At 54.1% G+C, this 22183-nt stretch overlaps 2 protein-coding genes across 3 annotated transcripts in view; both read left to right on the forward strand.

Annotated features, from left to right (window-relative positions):
- Positions 1-10696, forward strand: part of GRK3 (G protein-coupled receptor kinase 3) — a 58579-nt gene extending 47883 nt beyond the window's left edge. Inside the window, exons 16-22 of one of the 2 annotated variants that reach the window (XM_053993582.1) lie at positions 1118-1184; positions 1633-1728; positions 3893-4055; positions 4796-4932; positions 5184-5219; positions 5840-5953; positions 6443-10696. In XM_053993582.1, the coding sequence (XP_053849557.1) occupies positions 1118-1184; positions 1633-1728; positions 3893-4055; positions 4796-4932; positions 5184-5219; positions 5840-5953; positions 6443-6604 (775 nt within the window). In that variant the 3' untranslated portion in view covers positions 6605-10696. The remainder of the gene's footprint in view (positions 1-1117; positions 1185-1632; positions 1729-3892; positions 4056-4795; positions 4933-5183; positions 5220-5839; positions 5954-6442) is intronic. The other variant, XM_053993583.1, reaches the window with a different exon arrangement.
- Positions 10697-14850: 4154 nt separating this feature from the next.
- Positions 14851-22183, forward strand: part of MYO18B (myosin XVIIIB) — a 54173-nt gene continuing 46840 nt past the window's right edge. Inside the window, exons 1-11 of the mRNA XM_053993573.1 lie at positions 14851-14887; positions 15512-15669; positions 15762-16409; positions 16527-16928; positions 17164-17230; positions 17396-17508; positions 17670-17846; positions 18512-18710; positions 19391-19533; positions 20460-20560; positions 20996-21059. Of these exons, the coding sequence (XP_053849548.1) occupies positions 14851-14887; positions 15512-15669; positions 15762-16409; positions 16527-16928; positions 17164-17230; positions 17396-17508; positions 17670-17846; positions 18512-18710; positions 19391-19533; positions 20460-20560; positions 20996-21059 (2109 nt within the window). The remainder of the gene's footprint in view (positions 14888-15511; positions 15670-15761; positions 16410-16526; positions 16929-17163; positions 17231-17395; positions 17509-17669; positions 17847-18511; positions 18711-19390; positions 19534-20459; positions 20561-20995; positions 21060-22183) is intronic.

Consider the following 22183-nt stretch of genomic DNA (forward strand, 5'->3'; position numbering starts at 1 on the left):
TGAGAGAGAAAAGGAGAGGAGTAAACAACGGTTGAGAAATCACTGGGATGTGTGATAACAGGTAGATGGTCACACCTGAGCCTCGGGCTGGCTCCAGTTCCAGTGGGAGATTCAAAGGGTTTTTTTCTTGGAGCCCTCTTTGATAATGACCTGAGATTGCTTTTTCCTGGGAGATAACAAGAACAGTTGATTATTTCCCCATAGAATTTGTATAATGTGAAATGGTGTGGAGCAATCTGGTTATTTACAAGCAGTGATGGGGATCTGACCTGGATCCGTGTTTGGGATCTGACCCAGAGCAGTGTTTGGGATCTGACCCGGATCCGTGTTTGGGATCTGACCCGGAGCAGTGTTTGGGATCTGACCCAGAGCAGTGTTTGGGATCTGACCCAGAGCAGTGTTTGGGATCTGACCCGGATCCGTGTTTGGGATCTGACCCGGAGCAGTGTTTGGGATCTGACCCAGAGCAGTGTTTGGGATCTGACCCAGAGCAGTGTTTGGGATCTGACCCGGAGCAGTGTTTGGGATCTGACCCGGATCCGTGTTTGGGATCTGACCCAGATCCAGATCCGTGTTTGGGATCTGACCCGGAGCAGTGTTTGGGATCTGACCTGGATCTGTGTTTGGGATCTGACCCAGAGCAGTGCTGGGATCTGACCCAGAGCAGTGTTTGGGATCTGACCCAGAGCAGTGTTTGGGATCTGACCCAGAGCAGTGTTTGGGATCTGACCCAGAGCAGTGCTGGGATCTGACCCAGAGCAGTGTTTGGGATCTGACCTGGATCTGTGTTTGGGATCTGACCCAGAGCAGTGCTGGGATCTGACCCAGAGCAGTGTTTGGGATCTGACAACAGAGGAATGTGGTTTCCTGTTGGAAATGGTGGAGTGCCATCAGGAGTTCTTGCCTGCCAGCCCTAGAGCACTGTTCCAAATGTTTCCACATGAAAATCTTCTCTCCTGTTGTTTACTGAGGAATTCTTATATTTTATTTTGCAAAAAAAGAGCGTTTCCCCTGATGTTCTCAAGTGATAGAAATGTGACCTTTGAGGGCTTTGTATTCCTTGAATACACTTGAAAAGCTCTTTCATTTGTTGACTTCAGTCACTTCTGTTTTGCAGCGCACAAGAAGTAAAGGAACATCCTTTCTTCAAAGGCATTGATTGGCAGCAAGTCTATTTACAGAAGGTAAAGGATAAAGACAGTAATTTAACTGACTTGGTAAAGCAGTAAAAGGAAAATAAACCCAAACAGGTACTGAACAGAAAACGTGAGGGTCACAGTGCCCAGCACAAGTGCTCACTCACACAAATACAGGGAGGGTTGTTGATGAATATTCATTACTGCAGATCTTCCTGATTGTTATGAGTAAATAATTAAATTTCCAGGCTCAAATGACTGCATATTTCCTTTCCTTTGCTGTCTCTAAACTTGGGAGTTTTATCCCCAGGTTTTTGAAGGAGCTCTAATTAAAAGAAGTGCCAATAATTTTGCACTGAAGTTTAATTCCAAGGGGGAGGCTCTGGCACAGTCAGGTGTAATCTGTGCAAAAAATACAAAGGTTGTGCATGACTACAGAATGGAGTTAAATAATGCCCATTAAATTGTCTTTAATGATGCTGATTTCAATTTCTAGTACACTCCCCCCCTGATTCCTCCCCGGGGAGAAGTCAATGCAGCAGATGCTTTTGATATTGGCTCGTTTGATGAAGAGGACACTAAAGGCATTAAGGTACCCAACTCTCAGTGGTGGAGGGTGGCACTGGGACTGCTGTGCTTGGCTTTCCTTGTGTGTGTGGCATTTCTTTGCTTCAAGGCTCTGGATGTGCAAGGAATTCCTTCAGGCTGGGAAAATCATTCCATGCTGGTACCTTGGGCTGGTTCCCCTGCTTGTTGTTGCTTGCCAAGTGCTTAAGTTTTTAAATTGACTGGAATCTACTTTCTTACCAAAAATAAAGGAATTGTTTCAAATGGTCAGGAAAGAATTGGGAAAGTCTCAGATTTTCAAGAATACCTTATGGTTTGTGTGTTTAAACGTTGGGATTTATTTCTGGTAGCTTGGAGAAATGGAGCTAAACCTTGTTTCAATAGTTGAGTGGTCAGAGAGTGCCAGGGAAAACTCTTAAAAATGACAAACTGTGTTAATAGTAGCAATGTCATAAGTTAGAAAAGTGGTAAAAGAAAATTTCAGGTTCTGATATTATCCAAAATGTAATGAAAATAATATAAACTATATAAAAAAGGAGAGAAGTTAGAGCTGCTGGCCCCTTTGGGACTCACATGAAGAGGGTGACCCCCCTGTGAATTCCTCCTCTCTCTGAAATTTCCCTGGGACTTTGGGGCAGCAGGGCTTGGGTCAGTGCCCTTCAATGTTTTCATCACCCACTTCTGCAGGAGAACAGACCTTGTTCTTGTTCTTACAGAAGTGAGTCAGGAGGGAAACTAATTGTTCTAAACTTTATAAGGAAAAAGCCCCATTAAGTACTCACTGAGCCTAAAAGGGAGCTCATCTGTCAGTGTCACCTGCTGTGGTGACAGAAGTTGGCACAGAAAAGTGCAGAGCGCCCAGGATGTTCTTTATCCCAGAAAATTCCACATCTTCAGCATCAATGTTAGCCTGGCAGGATTCCAGTCTCCTGTAATTCTGCAATGCCAGGATTCAGAGGAACATTTTGCAAGGAAGAACCAGGTGGTTTTTTATTTCTTGAGGGGCTCAGAGATCCTCAATAACATGATTCCTGTCACGGAATGTGAATCAGCAGCAGGTCAGTGCTGTGTCATCTCCAGTTTGATCTCAGAATCTCATAGCTCAGGCTGCCCATGGGATAAATTTACCCTTGGGGGTGAGTCAGGGAGGGATAGCACAGCCCCCCTGGGTGTCACAGGCTTCCAGAGGGGACAGGAGGATTCCTGCCTGAATCAGCTGCCAGCGAGGTGCCAGGAGCCCTCTCTGCCCTGGGCACACAGTTTGAACCCTTTGCTCTCCCCACTGCTCCCTGGGGTTGTATTTATCCTGCAGAGAGTCCTGTTGCCCCCAGAAGAGCTTTGGGGTTATGTGTGGGGAGCCCTCAGGGGATGCCTGTGGCTGTTCCCCCTTCTTCAGGTGCCTCAGGGAGTCCCTGCAATTGCAGAGAGATTTTCTGGGTGTGTATTTTCCTGCTGGGATATAGCATGGATCTCTGAAAAGAAGGAGAATATTCCAGGAGTGTCTGGCCTGACTGCAGTAGGAGAATTAAGCTGCTCCTGCAGCTATTGGTGCTGCATCCACACAGCTTTAAACTCCTCCAGGGATGGGCACTCCACCCCTGCCCTGCTCAGTGCTGGAAAACCCTTTTGGTGAAGGAATTTTTTTCCTAATTTTCTTCAGTGCAATTCAATTTAAGTACTCAAAGGATTAGTGGAGAAAAGGATCCTTGTACCAGTAAAATTGAGACCTGCAGCGCATGCTGATGAATTCTGAGGGTTCATTATTAAGACTATATAGCCAAGCTGTGGAAGCATGGAAGGCATTACTGTGGAAAAGGTATCTTTTCACTTATTAATGGAGTTCTTGGGCTGAGAAGTTTTTGTGCAACAAAGTTAAGAATACTGCTGCTTACATTGGAGTAGTTATTTAAATGTCTAGAGAGCATTATGGGGTAGTGTTGAGTGAGGATTTTGGAGCTATCAAACCAAAACAAGTTTTGAGCAGGTGGCCTGTTCTCTGCACATAAATTAATATCTTTGCTTAAATTAGTGTCTGTGCTTCTCTTGCTTGCATCTGTTTGTTTTGTGAAGGTTTGAGTTCAATCCATCGTGTAAAATAATACTGTTGCATGGGTAACTATTAACTGTTGGGGTTAAGAGTAGTGAAAGTTATTAAAATGTTGGGTTTTTTGTTGTTTTTCTCTTGCAAGTTGCTTGATAGTGACCAGGAGTTATATAAGAACTTCCCTCTGGTAATATCGGAGCGTTGGCAGCAAGAAGTAGCAGAAACTGTTTATGATGCAGTAAATGCAGACACAGATAAAATTGAGGCCAGAAAAAGGGCTAAAAATAAGCAGCTTGGCCACGAGGAAGGTAATCTGTCCTTACACTTCTCTCATCTTTTGCTGCTAGGTAGTAATTCCTGGGTTTGGAGTTCTCCCATTGCTGTCGTTCCCAGGAATCATTAGGATTTGTTTAATCGCTGTCGTGTTGCTTAAGATGTTTCTAAATGTTTTGAAATGCTGAATGATGACATCAGGCTTTGGAAAGAGATGCATGGAATCATAGAGTCCTGGAATGGTTTGGTTGGAAAGGATCTTAAAGCCCATCCAGTTCCACCCCACTGCCATGGGAAGGGACACCTTCTACTATCCCAGGTTGCTCCAAATCTCATCCAGCCTGGCCTTGGACACTTCCAGGGATGGGGCAGCCCCAGCTTCTCTGGGCACCCTGTGGCAGGGCCTCCCCACCTCCCCAGTCTGTGGGGTTTGATTTCTGCCCAGGAGCTGGGAAGGGCCCCAGGAGGTTTTGCACAGCAAACTGCAGCTTGCACGGGGGTGTTGCATCAAACCCCCAAACTTCGGAGAGCAGCATTCAGTGCTTTTAAAACTTCCTGCAGTGAGATACTTCTTTAAGAGCCAAGTGCTGTCCTTGTTCCCTGCTCTGCAGCCACAGCAGCTGTGTAGTGAGGGCAGAGCTGGGGCTGTGTGTGTGAGATCTGAACCTGCTGAGGGCACGGCAGGTCCAGGGCTCCGTCCCCTGGGCACGGAGCTGGCTCAGAATGCTTTCAGCTGCACCTCCTGGCTCCTTGCTAACATCTCCTCTTGGTTTAGATTATGCCCTGGGGAAGGACTGTATCATGCATGGGTACATGCTCAAGCTGGGGAACCCCTTCCTGACTCAGTGGCAGCGGCGTTACTTTTACCTCTTCCCCAACCGGCTGGAGTGGCGAGGAGAAGGAGAGTCCCGGGTGAGTGAGGGGCCCTGAGCTGTGCTGGAAGGCAGGTGGAGGTGGGACACACCTGGAGTGCCCAGGAGTTCTCCTGGGGAAGGAGTTTTCTCTGAGTAAAAGCCCATTTTGAGTATCTTCTCTCCTGTCTCACTGTAGTTAATGCATAGCTTACACTGCACAGAGGAGACATAAAGTTGACTTGAGAAACCTGTTTGTTTTGTTGTGTTTTTAAAGGATTTTGGTAGTTGATGGTGTTGTTTTTCATTTAGGACCTCTGGACTATTTATACAAAAAAACACAAACTGGTAAGGTGACAAATGCTATAGCATTTTATTTCCAAGAAAATGCTATAGTGGCTGTAGTGTAGCCCAGCTGTGCTCACGTGCAGGGCAGATAATTTGTATATTTAAGTTAAGGAAGCGTTTGGAATTTAAGACACTGTGTACTCTGCAGCCCATAGGGAGAGTTTTCCTGCACACTGCTGTGTATGTTCTCTTTGTAAGTATTGAGTGCTGAAATATTCCCTTTCAGCTCTTTGAAGTAGTGAAATTGCCTTTTTTTTGTAATAACAGTAATGCTTGAAAAATGTATCAAATTATATGCAACTCTTGAGGGAAAATAGTGAATATTCTGTTTGCAGACACACCTATTTGTAGATTCTTATTTCATGCTGTCATTACTGGCTTTTAGAGCTGATATTTTGTTGTCACTATTGAAGCAACCATGCCCCTTGTAAATCTCTCTCTTACCTTACTGTCTATCTTTAGTTCATGACCCAGCCTTCAGAAATAAATGTTTGTGTGATGACTCTTAATGTTCATCACTTAATTCATGTGGATAGTCCAGGAAGATGAGATAGTGGCTTTATTTGATGGGCAACAACATTCTTTTCAATTAATTCTCTGCTCTTTTGCAAATGCTGCAGCAAAACCTGCTGACAATGGAACAAATAGTATCTGTTGAAGAAACACAAATTAAAGATAAGAAATGCATCTTACTGAGAATTAAAGGAGGAAAACAATTTGTCCTACAGTGTGAGGTAAGACTTGATTTTCGATAACTTGATCAGATTGTTTTGCATATGATAAACAATTGCCACGTTTTTCTGCTCATCCTGTTGCATGTTAACTAAGGCACTTGGTGAAGCAGAGCTGAAGTGTTTATCACACTCGAGTTTTGAAAGCAGGGACTGTTACGGATTTCAGTGATATTTGGGACAAAATGGGTTGGGTTTATTAAATAGCTAAAAACTCCCAAACTTGTCAAGCTCCAAGGGCCTTGTTGGCTCATGTCTCACTGTGGGGAGCTGTTGGAGCTCGTGTGTGGAAGGGGGAAGTGCTCAAGTCCTCAAAACCTCGTACCAGCTTCTGTTGGGATGATGGAGAAGCTAAGGGCTGCACATGGGCAATAACCAAAGTTGCTGATTCCTTCAGAAAATTAAAATAGCTTCCCTAAAGTGCTGTCTGAGAGAGAAGATGCTGTGGGCCACGTAGGATGAAGTGCCAAACTGCTTCTGTGTCTCTTGCAGAGCGACCCCGAGTTTGTTCAGTGGAAAAAAGAGCTGACAGAGGCTTTCACCGAGGCGCAGAGGTTGCTGCGCCGGGCTCCAAAGTTCCTCAATAAATCCCGCTCCACAGTCGTAGAGCTCTCGAAGCCCCCGCTCAGCCACAGGAACAGCAACGGGCTGTAGGAGACACCGACCACGTTCCCACAGGGAGAGCTGCTTGGTGAACCTGCAGAGTGTCCCAGAACCCTTGTGAACGAATGACTTTGTGCAGTCCTGGAGGCGGGACGCGCTCGGAAGAGGAGGAATTCGATGTTTACAGCGTGGGATCACGTCAGGACTCTGTCTCCGGAGGCGGCGGGGGGGACCCCGCCCCGGCAGCGCTGGAAGTCACCAAGCGGAGAGGCTGCTCCTTGCTCCCACGCGTCCCCACCCCCGGCGGGGCCCGGCTGAGCTCCGTCCCTCTGGAACTACTGATGGAAGGAAGAGGCTTTGTCCCTGCCGTGCGCCGGGCCGGGGGTGGCGCGGGTGCTGCTGGCTGGGTGACGCTCCCGCGGTGACACGGACGGAGCCGGAGCTGCCGCCTGGCCGTGGTGGGTGCCCCTCGCTCTGTCGTGTTGCCGTGTCCTTCCCGACCATTACTGCTGACTCTCTGATAACCTTGCTCCATACTGCTGATGATCAACAGTGTGACTCTGATGCACTTCAAAGTACTGAATTCTAACTGTCCTGTGGTTTAAGTGTTATTGCTACTTCATGGGAGCGTTGAACTCGAATTATTCCCTGGGTTTGTTGTACTCACTAATAGTAGCTACCACCGTTTTGCTTCTTCTACGTATATGCAGTACTATAACTGACACAATAGAGTAATAATTGGTGAAGAGGAATTTATGGTAGCTTCATCTAGTGCTCTGTTGTATAAATTGACTATTTTAGCACAGTTTTTAAAGAGCAGATTCCTTTTGACAAGTTTACAGTGAACATAAAAGACAGTTCTTTTCCATTTCAGGTCAACTGCACTTTTTAAAAAACTAAAAAGAAATTATTCAAATCCAGTGCATTGTAGAGCATGTGCTGGGTTCTGGTGTGTGTGGGTACCTCGGTACGTATCCCAGATCACTCCTCAGTCCTGGGACTCGGGATCCTCCTCTGCTGTACACAGGTGTGTTCCCATAGCATAGAAATCCCCAGAAATCCCCAGTTCCCCCTGCAGCCCGGCCCGGGAGGTTCGTGCACATATCACAGCTTGGCTTGGGAGAGGATCTCTCATTTTCTGTTCTGAAGAGTTCAAACTGCCCACAGTGAAAGCAGTGTGAGAAAACTGAGCGTGGAGCTGACAGAACGAGCTGAGCAAGGGCCAGGTTTATGCTAATTCTACCTGAGGCATCAAGTGTGCTGGGTGGAAAGCCTTGCTGAAGGAAAGATCTCATCCTGAGCTGTCCCACAGCTTCAAGCTGGGCCTTGTCCTGGGTGTCGTGGTGGTTTGTAAGAGAGAGGTCAGGGCTGAACTTCAGCTGTTTTTTCCAATTCAGTGAACAGCTTAGAGAAGATTTTTCTTCCCAGCTACAGAGGTACAACTCTCAGAGTCCCTGAAGACAGTGGAGCTGTGCCTGTGTAAGTGGGAGTAGAAGTTGTGCGTGGTTTGTCGAGCGTGTGTGGCTGTCAGATCACCACAGAGTTCCTTGGAAGAAAAGTAGTAAAAGTGGCTCTGTTTGCTTCTGCATGGGAGCTGGGTTTGCTGCACAGCTTGTGCAAACCCTGGCTGACCACCTGGGGCTGCACCAAAGGGAAAATGCATTCTGGAAAATACCCCCTGAGAAAGTGGTTTCTTTCAATTATTTCCCCACACCCCTCCTATTTATTTTCCAAATTATTCTGTGTAAACAGCACCAGCCTCTCTTTTCATTTCCACTGAGCATCTCAGCTCCTCTGTAAGGAGCAGTGTCAGAGGTGGTTGGTCAGAGGTTGGACTTGATGATCTTAGAGGTCTTTCCTGACCAAAAATAATTCCATGATTCTTTGTGTGGTATTTTAAAAGTGTTTGGGATAAAAAATATCTCATCCCGCTGGCGGTGGTTCAGCTTTCCCTACAATACCATGCAATGCTCGTATTTTTCTCCTTGATTTAGAAAAAAGCCCTCAGATTGTGTTAAAACCTTCTCACAGTTCTTGTGTAACTTGTTTTTACTTTCTTAGTCCCTGCTCAGTGCCATTCTTTTCCTTCAGTTATTTTCCATGGCTGGATTTCGCTCTCACTCCCTGTCAGCAGAATGTGGTGCTGATGTCAGTGAGGGAGGAACAGGTCATCAGCTGGGAAATTGTGCCTCAAACCCAGAGATTTTATATGAAATGAAGGCTGTATATTGTCTTAGGGAAATAAATTTATTTTGAAATGTGATGGAGTTGGGGTGGCCCTGGAATATCCTCATTATCGTGCCCCATCCAACCTCCAGTGGGAGGGGCAGGAAAAGATTTGGATTTCTTCAGCCAGCTGTGATTTATTGACAGTTGAAAATAGCTTTATTTTTGTGACTTGTGTCTAACTGTGCAGCTAGGAGAGGAGAGGTTATCACAGTGACAAACTCCTGAATGAAGGTGGGATCCCAGTAAGAAATGGGGCTCTGTGTGGAAGTGACTGGATGTGTGGAGGGAGAGCTGGAATTGCACCCTCCAAACCAAAAAGTCCTGGATACTGCCCCAGTCTGCTCCTTCCTGGTGTAGGAACCAGAGTCTCTGAAGCTTTTGTTTTGGACAAAGATTCCTGGTAGTGTTAATTTGCAGGAGGGTTTTTGGCTGTGTGTTTAGGATCCCTCGTTTATTTGCTAATTATTTTGCAAACTCATGAAACTGTTAAAGGAGCATTTACTGTGGGGTGTTTTTTGTGTTTTTTTTTTTTTTTTTTTCCAATCCTTCATCCAAGTGTTGGCCATCCACTTCTCCAAGTGTAAATCTTCTTCCTCTTCGTTGTGTTTGAGCTTTTTGTGTTCCTGTCCCTGGTCCAGCAGAGCCTCGGCTGCAGGCTCACGGGTTCTTCCCGAAGTGCTGCTGTGAGAGAAGCTGGAGTAATGCTGGAGTGCATCCAGCTGGGATTGACATTCCTGGAATGTTCCCCCACCCCCCAGCAGGCTTCAAAAAATCTTGGAGCAGGCTAATAATAGCTGGAAGTGTGTCTGGAAGGGAAGCCTGGCAGGTAGGAGAGAGCAGCTTCAGGGATAGACCTTGGCTTAGTCACATTTGAGTTTTCCTCAATTTCTTGGGGCTGCCCTGAGCAGAGACAGGAGTGGGACTCTGATGATCTTTTTGGGTCCCTTCCAGCTCAGGATATTCCATGATTCTGTGATTCAGCACCTCCCCTTTACAAACCCAGTGGAAGATTTTCCTCTCCCACTTCTCTCAAGGAGGGCAAAACCCAAAAATTAAATTGTGAGGTTGGGTTTGGCTTTGAGATAAATCAGGTGCTTGCAGCCCAGTGTGGAGGTGGTGGAAACACTGGTTTGTGTTAAAAAAAGGCTTGTTTTGGTTGTGATCCTGCCCAAAGTGGCTGCTGCTGGTGCCCAGAGGAGCTCTCGGTGTTGATGTTCCCTGAGCAGGACCATCGTCATTCCTCGGGTCTGCAGGGAATCAGCTCATGAGGAGTGAAATCCCTGGAGCTCTGAGCTGCTCTTTCCCTGGCAGCTGGTCAGCTTTAGGAGCGGGTTCCTTGATCCCATGTCCATATCCGTGTCCCGCGGCCCTTGGCACGGCGGTGTCACCGCCCAGCACGTGGCACTGACGCGGCTCCTCTGCCTCGGAGGTGTTTGCACCCGAAATATCCCCAGAGGAAGGACTGTTTGAAGTGTACAGTAGACAATAAATAATTCTAGTTGTGTTGATTAATATAAGGAATGAGTCAGTTCTACAAATTAAAGAAAATGAAAATCTGAAAAGCGTATTTTGACAAAGCATAGTATTAATTTTAATATTGTAAAAAAAAAAAAAGGAAAATATCTAAAATATACAGAGAAAATATGTATATCCAAATGTCTGAGGAGTTTCAAGATAATCTACTTTTGTTTTCTGTTGGTTTCTATTCCATGGTGTACATATTGTGTGGATGGAACATCGGCTGTTTTAATACTATTGTTAAATTGTATTTTTATTTTGTGTTAAACTAATCATCACAGACTCAGCTTTATTTTGTTTATGTAAAGGTTGCTATGCTCTGTAGGTATAAACCCGAGAATTCTATTTTAACAGAAAAAGCATTTTATATTATTTATTAAATACATGTTTCTCCAACTTCTGACATTCCACAGAATTTCTGCTCCGTATATGTATGGAAGTGGCAGCTCCTTTCAAGCAGGATCAGCCAGCTTTATTCTGTTTTTCATGACAAAGCAGGGATAGATTCCCTGAGCCTGTGCAGCCCTTCTCTCCCTGCACAGGGTCTCCAGGCTCTGTCAGGACCATCTCAGGTGGCTCCTGAAGGCAGAAACACCTGGAAAACTCCTGCAAACCAACCCCTCGATGGGGTATTTACAAATTTCTCCTTTATCAGAATTCCCAGAGCAAGTGTTTCTTCACAGGAGTCTGTGCTGAGTTAAAGAGAATGAATGACCTAAACTGGGGCAAGGAGTCAGCGTGGGGTTTGATCCAGCTCAGCCATCAGGGAATTGCAGAGCTCTGTCATTCCCAGGGGAAGGAGTGAGCGGAGGGAGAGCCTGGACACGGGGCTGGGCTGCAGGACCCAAAATGTCCTCACTGGAGATGGGTTTGGTGTTTCAGGGGGATCCTTAAAATCAGGATCCTGAGGCAGGAGCAGTGCCTGTCCTAGAGCCAGGGCAGGACCCTGCTTGGTGTCACATCTTGGGGGAGGAGTGGCCACCAGGGACCCTGCAGGGACTGTCCCTCGGGGTGTGGGGAGGGTGACACCCAGGCAGGGCCGCCCTGTGGTGCCATCGCTCCAGGAGCTGCCTCTGCTGGGCACATCTGGGCACATCTGCAGAGCCAACCCCAGCACCTCTGTCCTCAGTGAGGTGCAGAAATAGCCCTAAATTTATCAGGTCACTCAGTTCCTAAAAATCTAGTTGTGAGCATGGCCTGTGCAGTTTGAGGAATACTCCAGGTGTAAGATTGTGTAAGACTCCAGGTGTAAGATTCCACGGTGCTGGGGCTGGAGGTCTGTGCTGGTCAGGGCTGATCCCCGTGGCACTTGTGGGTGAAATGTGGCATCTTCCATTGCCACACTGCTGCTGAAGTTCTCTCCTTGCTGAGGAGCTGCCTGGGGCAGGGAGGGATCGCTGCTGTGCTCCCTGGATTAATCTCTGCCTTCTTTCCCCTTTCCCTCTCTGATCCCACTGGATTTTGGGGTGAGCTGTAGCCCAAGCTGTGCCTGGAGGGAGGGGGCAGCTGGCAGTGGGTGTCACTGTGCTGGTGGCATTGTGACTCTTTAGTGTCACCCCTGCAAAGGTGCCGTGGTGGGGACAGTGCTGAGACCAGTGCAGCTGGCCTGGGGTGTCCAGGCAGGGATTTGGCAGAGAACCTGGGGACAGCTGCAGGAAGGTGGCTTTGTCCAGGGCCAGGTTGGTCTGGGTTTGTGTGACACGCTGTGTTTCCAGGCTGGAAAAGGAGATGGGCTGAGGTATGGGCTGGGAAGAGGCTTTCCTGGTGGTAGCAGGCATCTTCTCCTCAGGGAAAGGGAGAGAGCAGACAGTGGGTGAGATGGCACAAAAAAATGTGCATGAAAAACAGAATAAAGCAGGAGCATCCCCAGAGAGGGGATTTGTGAGCGCTTCTAGTGCCTCACTAGGTCCTTTAAAACAAAAAGGAGCAGATTCACACGAACAGCTACTCGCGATGAAGGAAACAATCAAAAGAGAACCTGTCCAAAATGTGTAATTAATGGTAAGCAAAGCCAGGATCTGTAAATAACTTTAGATATTGTATCGATGAGATCATTCCTTGTTTTATGTACTTGGCTCTTTCCATATTTATTGTGGGGAGGAGGGTCCCGGTGCCTGTGAGCTGTGGCCTCGCTCCTCACGGACTGTCCCGGAGTTTACAGCCCCGTCGTGGCGGGTGTGCCACACTCGGTTCTTGCCGCCAGTATTTTTTTAACGGATTATTTTGGCACAGCTAAGCTGCTTCTGTGTGTTGGTCAGTACAACTGCTCTCCTACGACCAGACCCCAATAAAAACCGTCCTTTGCGTGTGTGCCGGTGTCTCGTTCTTTCCGTGTCACCTGTCCCTGCCCTGACCGTGAGGCTGTACTGGGCCGTACTGGGATGCACTGGATGGACCCCACTGCCCCATGCTCAGGTAAGTCCCATCCATCCCCCCAGCCCTGTGCATGGGCTGTGCAAACACCTGTGCATGGTGTTTGTCGTGGTTTTTCTGAGGGACACGCCGGCTGTGTCCTGCAGGTGAGACGTGCTGGCTGTGCCAGGAGGGACTGGGAGGTGTGCGATAGGTGACCAGGGGTGGCTTTCCACCAGCAGTGGCCACGCTCCCCCGCAGCTGCAGTGCCACCTGGGAAGGACAATGGAAACCTCGTGTCCTCGTGCTGTTCCCAGGTGGGATTGGGGTTGGTGAGATGCTCAGCCAACGCTTGGTCTCCTGCCGGGGGACTCCAGACTGACAATCCTGTTTCCTTTCTTACTGCCAGAGCCTTGGGTGTGTCCGTGGAGCTTTTGGGTCAGATGCGGAGTGGCCGAGGGGGGGACATTGGCCCTGTGCAGCTGGACTTGTCCTGAGCAGGTGACATGCACCCTGCCTGGCTGTTGGGTGTGGGGGCATGTGGGACACAGGTCCTGCTGGGCCCCGGGGGGTCACCCTTGTCCCCATGTGGTCACCACGTGTCCACTGCGCTGCTCCCCTCCCACCTGCCCTGGCCGGGTGCTGACCATGCTGCTGTTGGTGCCAGGGGCTATTTTGAGCTCTGCTCCCAGGTCCTCCTCCAGCTCAGCCCCATCTCAGGGCTGGGGCTGCTGGAGGGAACTGGGGTGCTCTGGGGAGCCCCGTGCTGGGCTGTCCCCCTCGGGCACCGCCAGAGTGCTCTGGGGAGGCTCACACCCGACCAGAGCAGTTCCTCCATTTTTTTGGGGTTCAAGAGGTGAGCCCCAAGGAGGGCACGGGTGACACACGTGTGCCAGCCGGTGTAGAAGCCAAGGAACAGGAGGGCCCCGCGGTGCCACCGCCTCTCCCCAGCCGAGGCCCCGGTGCCACCGCCGCGGGTATTTTTAGCAGTGACATGTGTCACCTCAGCTGCCACCGCGGCGGGGGCTGGGGGAGGCGGGTGCTGACCCTCTCGGCGCTCCCCGCGCTGCCGCCGCCGCTCTCGGCTCGCCGGGATCCCGGTGCTGGTGTGGGACATCAGCACCCACCGCCCCCGCCAGGTACCGGCGCTTGGGGAGCCGCGGGGTGGGGATCGGGGTCTGTGGGTGCTCCGGGCCGGGGGCCCCGCGGCCGGGAGGGCTATTTTTAGTGGGGAATGGATGGCGATAGCGGCAGCCCCGGCTCCGGGGGCGGCTTCCAGACGCGGAGCTGTGCCGGGGAAAGGAACAGGACAGGGCAGCGATGGGAGCGGGCGTGGGGACGGGGACGCTGCTCCCTGCCCTGTGCAGGGTGGTGGCTGGGGACCCCTCGATGGCCTCGGCTCGTGGCACGCACCAGGGTGGCAGCAGGAGCGGGTCCCAAGTAAAGGACAGATCCAAGGCCCTCGGCCCACCTGGGGCTGCGTCCTGAGCGGGGGGAGCGCGGTGCTGGTGGCGCTGGTCCCGGGTCCCGATGGTGCCACCCTGGATGTTTGGTCAAGGCACGCCTCGGTTTCCCCGAGGACGGTCTCTCTCCGGCCGGGGGTGACAATGCCCTGTCGCTCGCCCGCTCCGGGCTTTGCGGTGCCATCGGGGCCAGTTCTCCCGGGACCGTAGAACCCGGCTCGGGGGACAGCCGGCCGGTCCCTGAGGCACGTGGCGCTCGGGGCAGCCGCCCGGGAAGGCAAGTGACATTCCCAGCCCGCTCCTGGCCGCTCCTGCCCTTTACTGTACAAGGAGATGCGGCTGCCGGGGAGGCACAGCAGGGCCGGACGAGCCCCGACGCGCTCGGTGCATGAATGATCCCAACAGGTGAAGCCGCGGTCAGCCCCAAGTGGGGCACGGATGGGCTCCTGCGGCCACCCAGCCTGGGGCCGTGGGGTCGCACCATCACCCCCGTGCCACCAACCCTCTGTGCCACACCTCCCCACGCTGCCCTGGTCGCTGCTGGTGGCCACCCGTCCCCTGCCGCGCTCCAGTTGGTGCTGCGAGCTCAGGTGGGCAATGCCTGGCAAGGTCAGGGCGCTCCCGGCCTGGCACAGCTCTGGGGCCGGCAGCAGCCCCTGGCTAACTCTCTGCTCTCTCTCTGCCCGGCGTGTCCCCACGTGTCTCTGCACAGCACTGTCCTGCCTCGCCGCCACCATGGCCATCTCCTCGCGCCTCGCGCTCTGGGAGCAGAAGGAAAGTCTCGGTCCCGGCTGGCACTGGTGGTGTTTTTGGGCTGGGTGCTCTTCCTGCCGGGGAGCTCAGTGCTGGGGGGTGTCACTGCAGCATCCCCACGGCTCCCTTTGCACTTCCTTGTGCTGTGTCCGGCCCCCTGGCTCTGGGCTCTGTCACAAGCCCGAGTGTTCTTGTTTGAGTGATTTTCGCCTGCCTGCATGAGCCTGGCAGGCAGAGTTTGATGCTGGTGCTGCTGCTGGAAAAGCTGTGGGAAGCGGGGCTGGTTTTGCCCTGGAACCTGCAGGGCTGCATGTGGCTGCGGTGATGCTGGAGCTGCTTCTTGCCTGGTTGCAGCCAGGACGGCTCCTCCTGTGGCCACGCCAGGGCTGCTGGCACAGAGCAGAGCTGGCAGCGCACGCGGGCTCCTGCTGCGCCAGCCCTCGGGGGCTGCACCAGCCTGGGCGCTTCTCTCTGGGCTTTTCTTCTCGGTGCTTCTGCTCCCGCAGCATCCCTGACCCAGCCTGGTGCCCAGCAGGAGCCTGGGCAGTGCCTCAGCCTGAGCAGGGTGCCCTGCTGCCACTAACAGGCTGTGCTGGCTCCCGTCCCTGTGCCTGCCCTGTGACCCACCTCTGCTCCCAACCCCAGATTCGTGACGAGGACCGGGGGCCACCCCCGTCTGCACCCCCCCTGCTCCTGTCGGTCATCCCCGGGGGGTTCATCAAGCAGCTGGTGCGGGAGACCGAGCAGGAGGCCAAGGCGGCGCGGCGGAGGAAGGAGAGCAGGGTGGGCACCAAGGAGGAGGTGAGCACTGAGGGACCTCACACGGCCCCGGGGAGCTGGGTGTCCCCACGTGTCCCCAGGTGTCACAGCAGGCTCCTCTCTTTGCTTGGCAGCCCGCGGGGAAGGACGGCGAGGCCCGAGCCGGGGACGGCCCCGCTGCCCGAGGAGGGGGGGCCAGCGAGGGGCCACTGAGGAACGGGCTGAAGGCAGAGGGGCAGGGGGGCAAGGGGGTCACAGCCACCCCACACAAGGAGCTGCCCCCTGTGCTGGGGACCGTCCCCAGCAAAACCCCGGCCCCTGCACCTGGCCCAGCAGCGCCTGCCCCCAAAGCAGCAGAGACACCCCTCAAAAAAGCAGAAACATCCCCCAAAACAGCAGCACCTGCCCCCAAACCGGCGGAGACACCCCTGAAAAGAGCAGAGATCCCCTGCAAACCAGCAGAGACATCCTCAAAAACAGCAGAAACATCCCCCAAAACAGCAGAGGCTTCTTCCAAACCAGCAGAGACCACCCCCAAACCAGCAGAGACCCCTCACCCAGGGGCTCCCAAGGTGGGAAAGCCATTGTGGCCCAGGAAGAGCCCCAAGGATTCCTTCCTGGCCGGCAGCCCCCCAGCTCCAGCTCCTGCACCCAGCCAGGGCCCCCAGCAGGGCAGCAAAGTCCCAGGGAAGGAAGGGGACACGGCCAAGGGGACAGTCCCTGAGAGCACCAAGAAGGAGAAGGGGACAGTCCCTGAGAGCACCAAGAAGGAGAAGGGGACAGTCCCTGAGAGCACCAAGGAGAAGGGGACAGTCCCTGAGAGCACCAAGGAGAAGGGGACAGTCCTTGAGAGCACCAAGAAGGAGAAGGGGACAGTCCTTGAGAGCACCAAGGAGAAGGGGACACCCCTGAGGCACGAGGAGCCCCCAGCCAAGGTGAAAGCCCAGAGGGAGTTGCTGTCAGCCAGGAAAGAGCCAGAGAAGATGAAGAAAGATGTTGGAGGTGGCAAGAAGGAGCCAAGGGAGATCAAAAAGCCTGAAAAAACCACAAACAAGTCAGAGGGTCTCAAGGCAGAGCCGGGAGGAACCCAAGAGAAGTCCACGGATGTGGGAAAAGAGGTGGGGAAGGTGAAGGAAGAGCTGGGAAAGGGTAAAGAGATGCTGAAAGAGAGCAAAGGGATTGGCAAGAGCACAGACAAGGTCCAGGCTAAAGAAACGTCAGGAAGGAGCAAAGAGATGAGCAAGAGCATGGAAAAGGACCAGGATAAAGAGGCATTGGGCGAGAGCACGGACAAGGACCAGGTAATGTGTCAGGTGTTATCCGGGTTTTGGGGCACTGGTGCAGTTTTGTGGTTTCATGCAGCTCCTCCCGTTCCCATGGGCTGGGCTGGGGCTGGTGGGAAGGCGACCCCAGGGCTGGATGAGCAGGCAGCAGAGGGGCAGGGGTGTGGAAATGTCCCTGTCTGGGGGCAAAGGCAGTTTGTTCAGCTCAGTTTTCCTCCTGCCCCTGGCCAATTCCCCTCTCTCCTCCCCCCAGGCTCCGAGGGACGTTTGGTACGAAGCAGAGAAGGTCTGGCTGATCCAGCAGGACGGATTCACGCTGGGTAACTCTCCCTGCTCTGCCCTGGCTGAGACGTGTCGGGAGCAGGGCGGGCTCTGGCGGCTGTGCCCCGCTGGGGCCGGGGCTGGGCTTGGCCCCCGGCACACAGCACAGCCGGCTCTGCCCCGGGCTGCCCCACGCCAGGGACACTCACCAGCCTCTCCTTCAGCCACACAGCTGAAGCCAGACGTGGGGACACCGGAGCTGCCCGCGGGGAGGGTGAGGGTGCGCCGGGACGAGGATGGCACCGTCACTGAGGTGGACGAGGACAGCGTGCAGAGGGTCAGCCCCTTCCCCGGGCTGGGACAGTGCCCGGGCACAATGATGGCATCTCCAGCCATCGCCCCGGGCTGGCTGTGCCCAAGGTGTCGGGGTGCCAGCGGGTCTGGCACAGCCCTGCCATGACAGCAGAGCTCGAGGGGTGTCTGGCTCTCTTCCCGCAGACCAACCCCCCCAGCCTGGACCAGGCCGAGGATCTGGCCGCCCTCATCAGCCTCAACGAGTGCAGCGTCATGAACACGCTGCGGCAGCGCTTCCGTGCCCGCCTGCCCTGCACCTACGCGGGGCCCAGCCTGGTGGCCATCGCCACCGGCCCCGCGCCCGCCGACGGCGCCGGGAAGGTGAGAGAAGGGACCTGGGGCAGCGGGGTCCGCCGTGGGAAGCGGCCACCAACCCTCCTGGGGGCAGTGGCGGAGGGCGCCGGGCGCGGCGGGGCCGGCAGGTGGCACCGTGGGACCGTCACAGTGCGGGGACAGTCGGGACTGGGGATGCTCTGGGGACAGTCGGGACCGGGGATGCTCTGAGGACATTTGGGACCAGGGATGCTCTGGGGACAGTCGGGACTGGGGATGCTCTGAGGACATTTGGGACCAGGGATGCTCTGGGGACATTTGGGACCGGGGATGCTCTGAGGACATTTGGGACCAGGGATGCTCTCGGGACGTTTGGGACAGCGGTTGCTCTGGGGACATTCAGGATTATGGTTGCTCTGGGGAAATTCCAGACGAGGGTTGCTCTGGGGAAATTCGGGACTGGGAATACTCTGGGGACATTTGGGACTTGGGATGCTCTGGGAACACTCGGGACCGGGGATGTTTTGGGAGGGGGATGATACTGAAGATACGGATGGCCAGGAATGCTCTTGGGGCTGGGGCTGCTCTGAGGACTCAGACTCGGCAGGTTCTGCACGCTGGAGAAATCATCACCCTGAGTGTGAACACCTTCAGGATTTTCTCCATGAGAAGCCTGTTTGGGATGTGCTCTGTCACCCTCTCCCTGCCCGCAGGCTCCCAGGGGGAGGCGGGACAACCTTCCCCCGCACATCTGCTCGCTGGCACACAGAGCCTACAGGAACCTGCTGATGCAGCGGCAGGACCAGGCCATCGTGCCCCTGGGGCACAGCGGGGCCGGCAGGACCCGGTGCTGCCAGAGCGCCCTGGAGTACCTGGTGGGCACGGCGGGCAGCCTGGACGGCAGGGTCTCAGGTACGGGCAGGGTCTCAGGGACAGGCAGGGTCTCAGGTACGGGCAGGGTCTCAGGGACGGGCAGGGTCTCAGGTACGGGCAGGGTCTCAGGTACGGGCAGGGTCTCAGGGACGGGCAGGGATGGCACTGGGTGCTCCGTGCTGGGCAGAGGCAGCACACAGAGCGTGCACAGGCTGGGGGCACACAGCCACACAAATCCTGACCCGATCTGCGCCGCCTGGGGTGCCTGCTAAGCAGCCGGTGTGGCCGCGAGTGCCACTGTCCCCGTCCCAGACTCGACGGATTCGCTGCTTTTGATCAACACCAGCGTGAGCAGCGGGAGGGAATTACTCGAATGACTCCGGTGCTTGGGGCAGCGCTTTCCCACCTGCTCGGGTTACTGGTGACGCTGCTCGGCAGGCAGTGGCTTCAGAGGGCAGGGTTGGATTTCGGAGCTCTCTCGGGTACACGGTGCTCTTGCAAAGGGCTGAGGGATGGCCTGGAACAGGCTGGGCAGGCTGGACAGGCTGGCACGTCCCCTTCCTGTCAGTGTACAGCCGGTGGGGGATGCTGACCCCATGCCCGGGCAGTTCCCCAGGGCTGGGACAGACCCCGGGAGGAGCAGGCAGAGGTGAGGCAGGAGGAGACACCTCCTGCAGAGCTGCAGGGCGGCTCAGGGGGCTCTGCTGGTGGTTTTGCAGTGGAGAAGATCCAGGCAATGTTCACAGTCCTGGGAGCCTTTGGGTCGGTGACCACCAGCCACAGCAGCAGCTCCACGCGCTTCTCCATGGTCCTGTCGCTGGATTTCAGTGCCACTGGCCAGGTCACTGCTGCTCACCTCCAGGTACCCGTCACCTGCTGAGACGGGAGGGCTGTGCCTGAAAATGGGGGTCCTTGGGGTGGGGATGAGCCACCCCTGTGCTGCACTTCCCAGCCAGGCTGGGCATGAGGAGCGATGCTCTGCTCCCTGCTCTGCTCCCTGCTCCTCCTAAACCAGAGGTGCCCAAATAACCCTTGAGAAGAAGCTTTGTCAGCAGCGTGGCAGGGTCCCCCCAGCCTGTCCCTGTCCCTGGCAGGGAGCTCGGAGCAGTGCTGGGATGAAATGTTGATGAGGAAATGTATAATTCAGTGTTTCATTAGCAGCACCTCACGGCCGCCTGGAGCTGAGCCTCAGAGGGCTTTTATCACCATCAGGGCTCTTATCAAAGGCTCTTTAATCAGAGTGCCTGTGCCCCTGGGCCTTGTCTGAGGGAGGAGAGGGCTGGAGCCTTGTCTGCTCCTGGGGAGCACCAGGGCTTCCCACTGCTGGCCCTGCTCTGCCCTGGGCAGCCACGGGGAGCTGGTGGCCCGGTGGAGCTGTCCTTGTGCAGGAATGTCCCCATTAGTACCACCAGAACCACCCTGGCCTGTCCGTGGGACAGTCTGGGCTGGGGACCCCCAGCTCTGCTGCACTGAACACCTTTGGCAAGGCTGGAGCTGAGCTGGGCTTGTCTGGAGCCCAGGGAATGACTTATCCCAATCCTGCAGCATCTTTGCTGGGGCCACGGCACTGCCCAGACCTCGGGAAGCTCAGAGGGACCGTGTGTGTTGCTTTCATGCACTGAAGTTGCTCCTTGATACCTGCATCATGATTCAGCTCTTGCTTGCACAGCCCTGGGTGGGAGGAGCAGCCCCCAAACCCAGCTGAGTCCCTGCAAGGAGAAATCCAGCCCCCCCTTGGCAGCTGCCAGGAGCATCTCCCCATCTCCCTGTCCCCTTTTCCCTCCCCAGACCTTGCTGCTGGAGAGGGCCCGCGTTGCCCAGCAGCCCGAAGGAGAGAGCAACTTCAACATCTTCCCACTGCTGCTGGCAGGGCTGGATGTGGCAGAGAGGTGGGTGTGAGGCTCCAACAGCCCCGGGCTGTCCAGGGATTCCCCATCCTGTATGTCCAAATTCCCTCCATCAATGGGGTTTTGAGAGCCCCTGATAAGAGATTGTGAGAGCAATTGCATTAATGGGATCTTTCTGCATGTAGAGAGATTTTCTATGAAATGAGGGCATTTCCTGGGGCTTTTTTGCCCCTCCACTAAAGCTGAAATTGGGGTGATAAATGATACAGAGACCCCTTTCCCTCTCACTTCTGGTTCCACCCGGGCTGTGTCCCCAGGAGAAGACTCCTGGTGCACCAGCTGATGTCCCTGCGTGGGGCAGTGCTGTGGTGGCCTGTCCCATCCAGGTCCCTCAGATGGTGCTGTGAAGGTGGCTGGGAGTGCTGAGGGCAGGCAAGGAGGGAGCTTGACTCTCATTTTTTTTGTGACTACTCCCAGGACGATGCTGCACCTGCACCAGGTGGCTGAGAGCAATTCCTTTGGGATCAAACCGCTCACAAAGGTAGGGAGAGGGAAATGCCAGAGTCCTGTGCCCACCTGAGGTGGGATGGTGCAGGGCACCCCCTTTGTCACCACCAGAGGATGACTTGGAGTCCCTGGCTGACTCGTGATGATGCCACTGTACTGGGAGCCTGGAGGGCAGGGAGGGGATGTTGGGATGTGAGGAAGGGTCTGCCCAAACAGCCCCCCCCAGCACCCCTCTGCTGGGCCTGGGGCTGCCCTCCCTGGGATGTCTTCTTGGGATGCCACAGCCACCCTGGGACCAGGTCCTGCTGCTCCAGGGTCACCTACCCCTGATGTTCCCCAGCGGCAGCAACTCCCAGGAGCAGGAACATCCTTTGGGTAACCCAGAATGTGAATTTTAGGGGTTAAAGCTCCACAGCTGACTCCCACCTCCAGCCCCTCATTATTCTGAGCTGTCTGCAGAGCCCCAGCAGATTGTCCACGAGCCAAAGGGCCGGGATGAATCACAGCAATTTGCAGTTACATCATCTACTGATGAATCCAATATTCCATCTTCATTAGGGAGCTCCTGCTCCACTTCGGCAACCAAAGGAACTGGCTGCTGGAGCAGCAGCTCCGGGGAGGGCACAGCAAGGTCCTCACCCTGCTGATGCAGCAGACTTGGGTTCAGAGATGGGGTTTTACCCTCCTTTCACAGCTCTGATTTCTGGGATTTGCCATCCCAGCATGGAGAGTTTGCCCTGCTCCCTGCCAAGGTGGGATGCTGCCCTTTAGAACTGGTGGCTCCTGGCCCCACAGAGCAGCCCCAGCTCAGGGACTGCAGGAGGGGTGTCCGTGGTGGGAGGTGACAGGTGAGGTCCTGCTGGTGGCCAGGAGCTGCTCAGCTCTGGGCAGGTGTGTTTGGTGAGGAGTGAGGAGACAGGGCTGGGTGGGCAGCCTGGGCTTTGGAAGGTGTCCCTGCCATAGCTTGGGAGGAGGTGAGCTTTAAGGTCCCTTCCAACCCAAACCACATGAAGATTCCATGATATCAAATGATATCCATGATATCACATCCACCTCCAGCTGCTGCTCTGTAGACACTGACAAAGTGGGAATTTCATGTCCTTGTATGACAAGGTGACATACTCACCTTGCTCCTAACTCCAGGCACCCGAGGAACCT

This window comes from Vidua macroura, chromosome 18 (genome assembly GCF_024509145.1).
Source record: "Vidua macroura isolate BioBank_ID:100142 chromosome 18, ASM2450914v1, whole genome shotgun sequence".
Classification (NCBI taxonomy): Eukaryota; Metazoa; Chordata; class Aves; order Passeriformes; family Viduidae; genus Vidua; species Vidua macroura.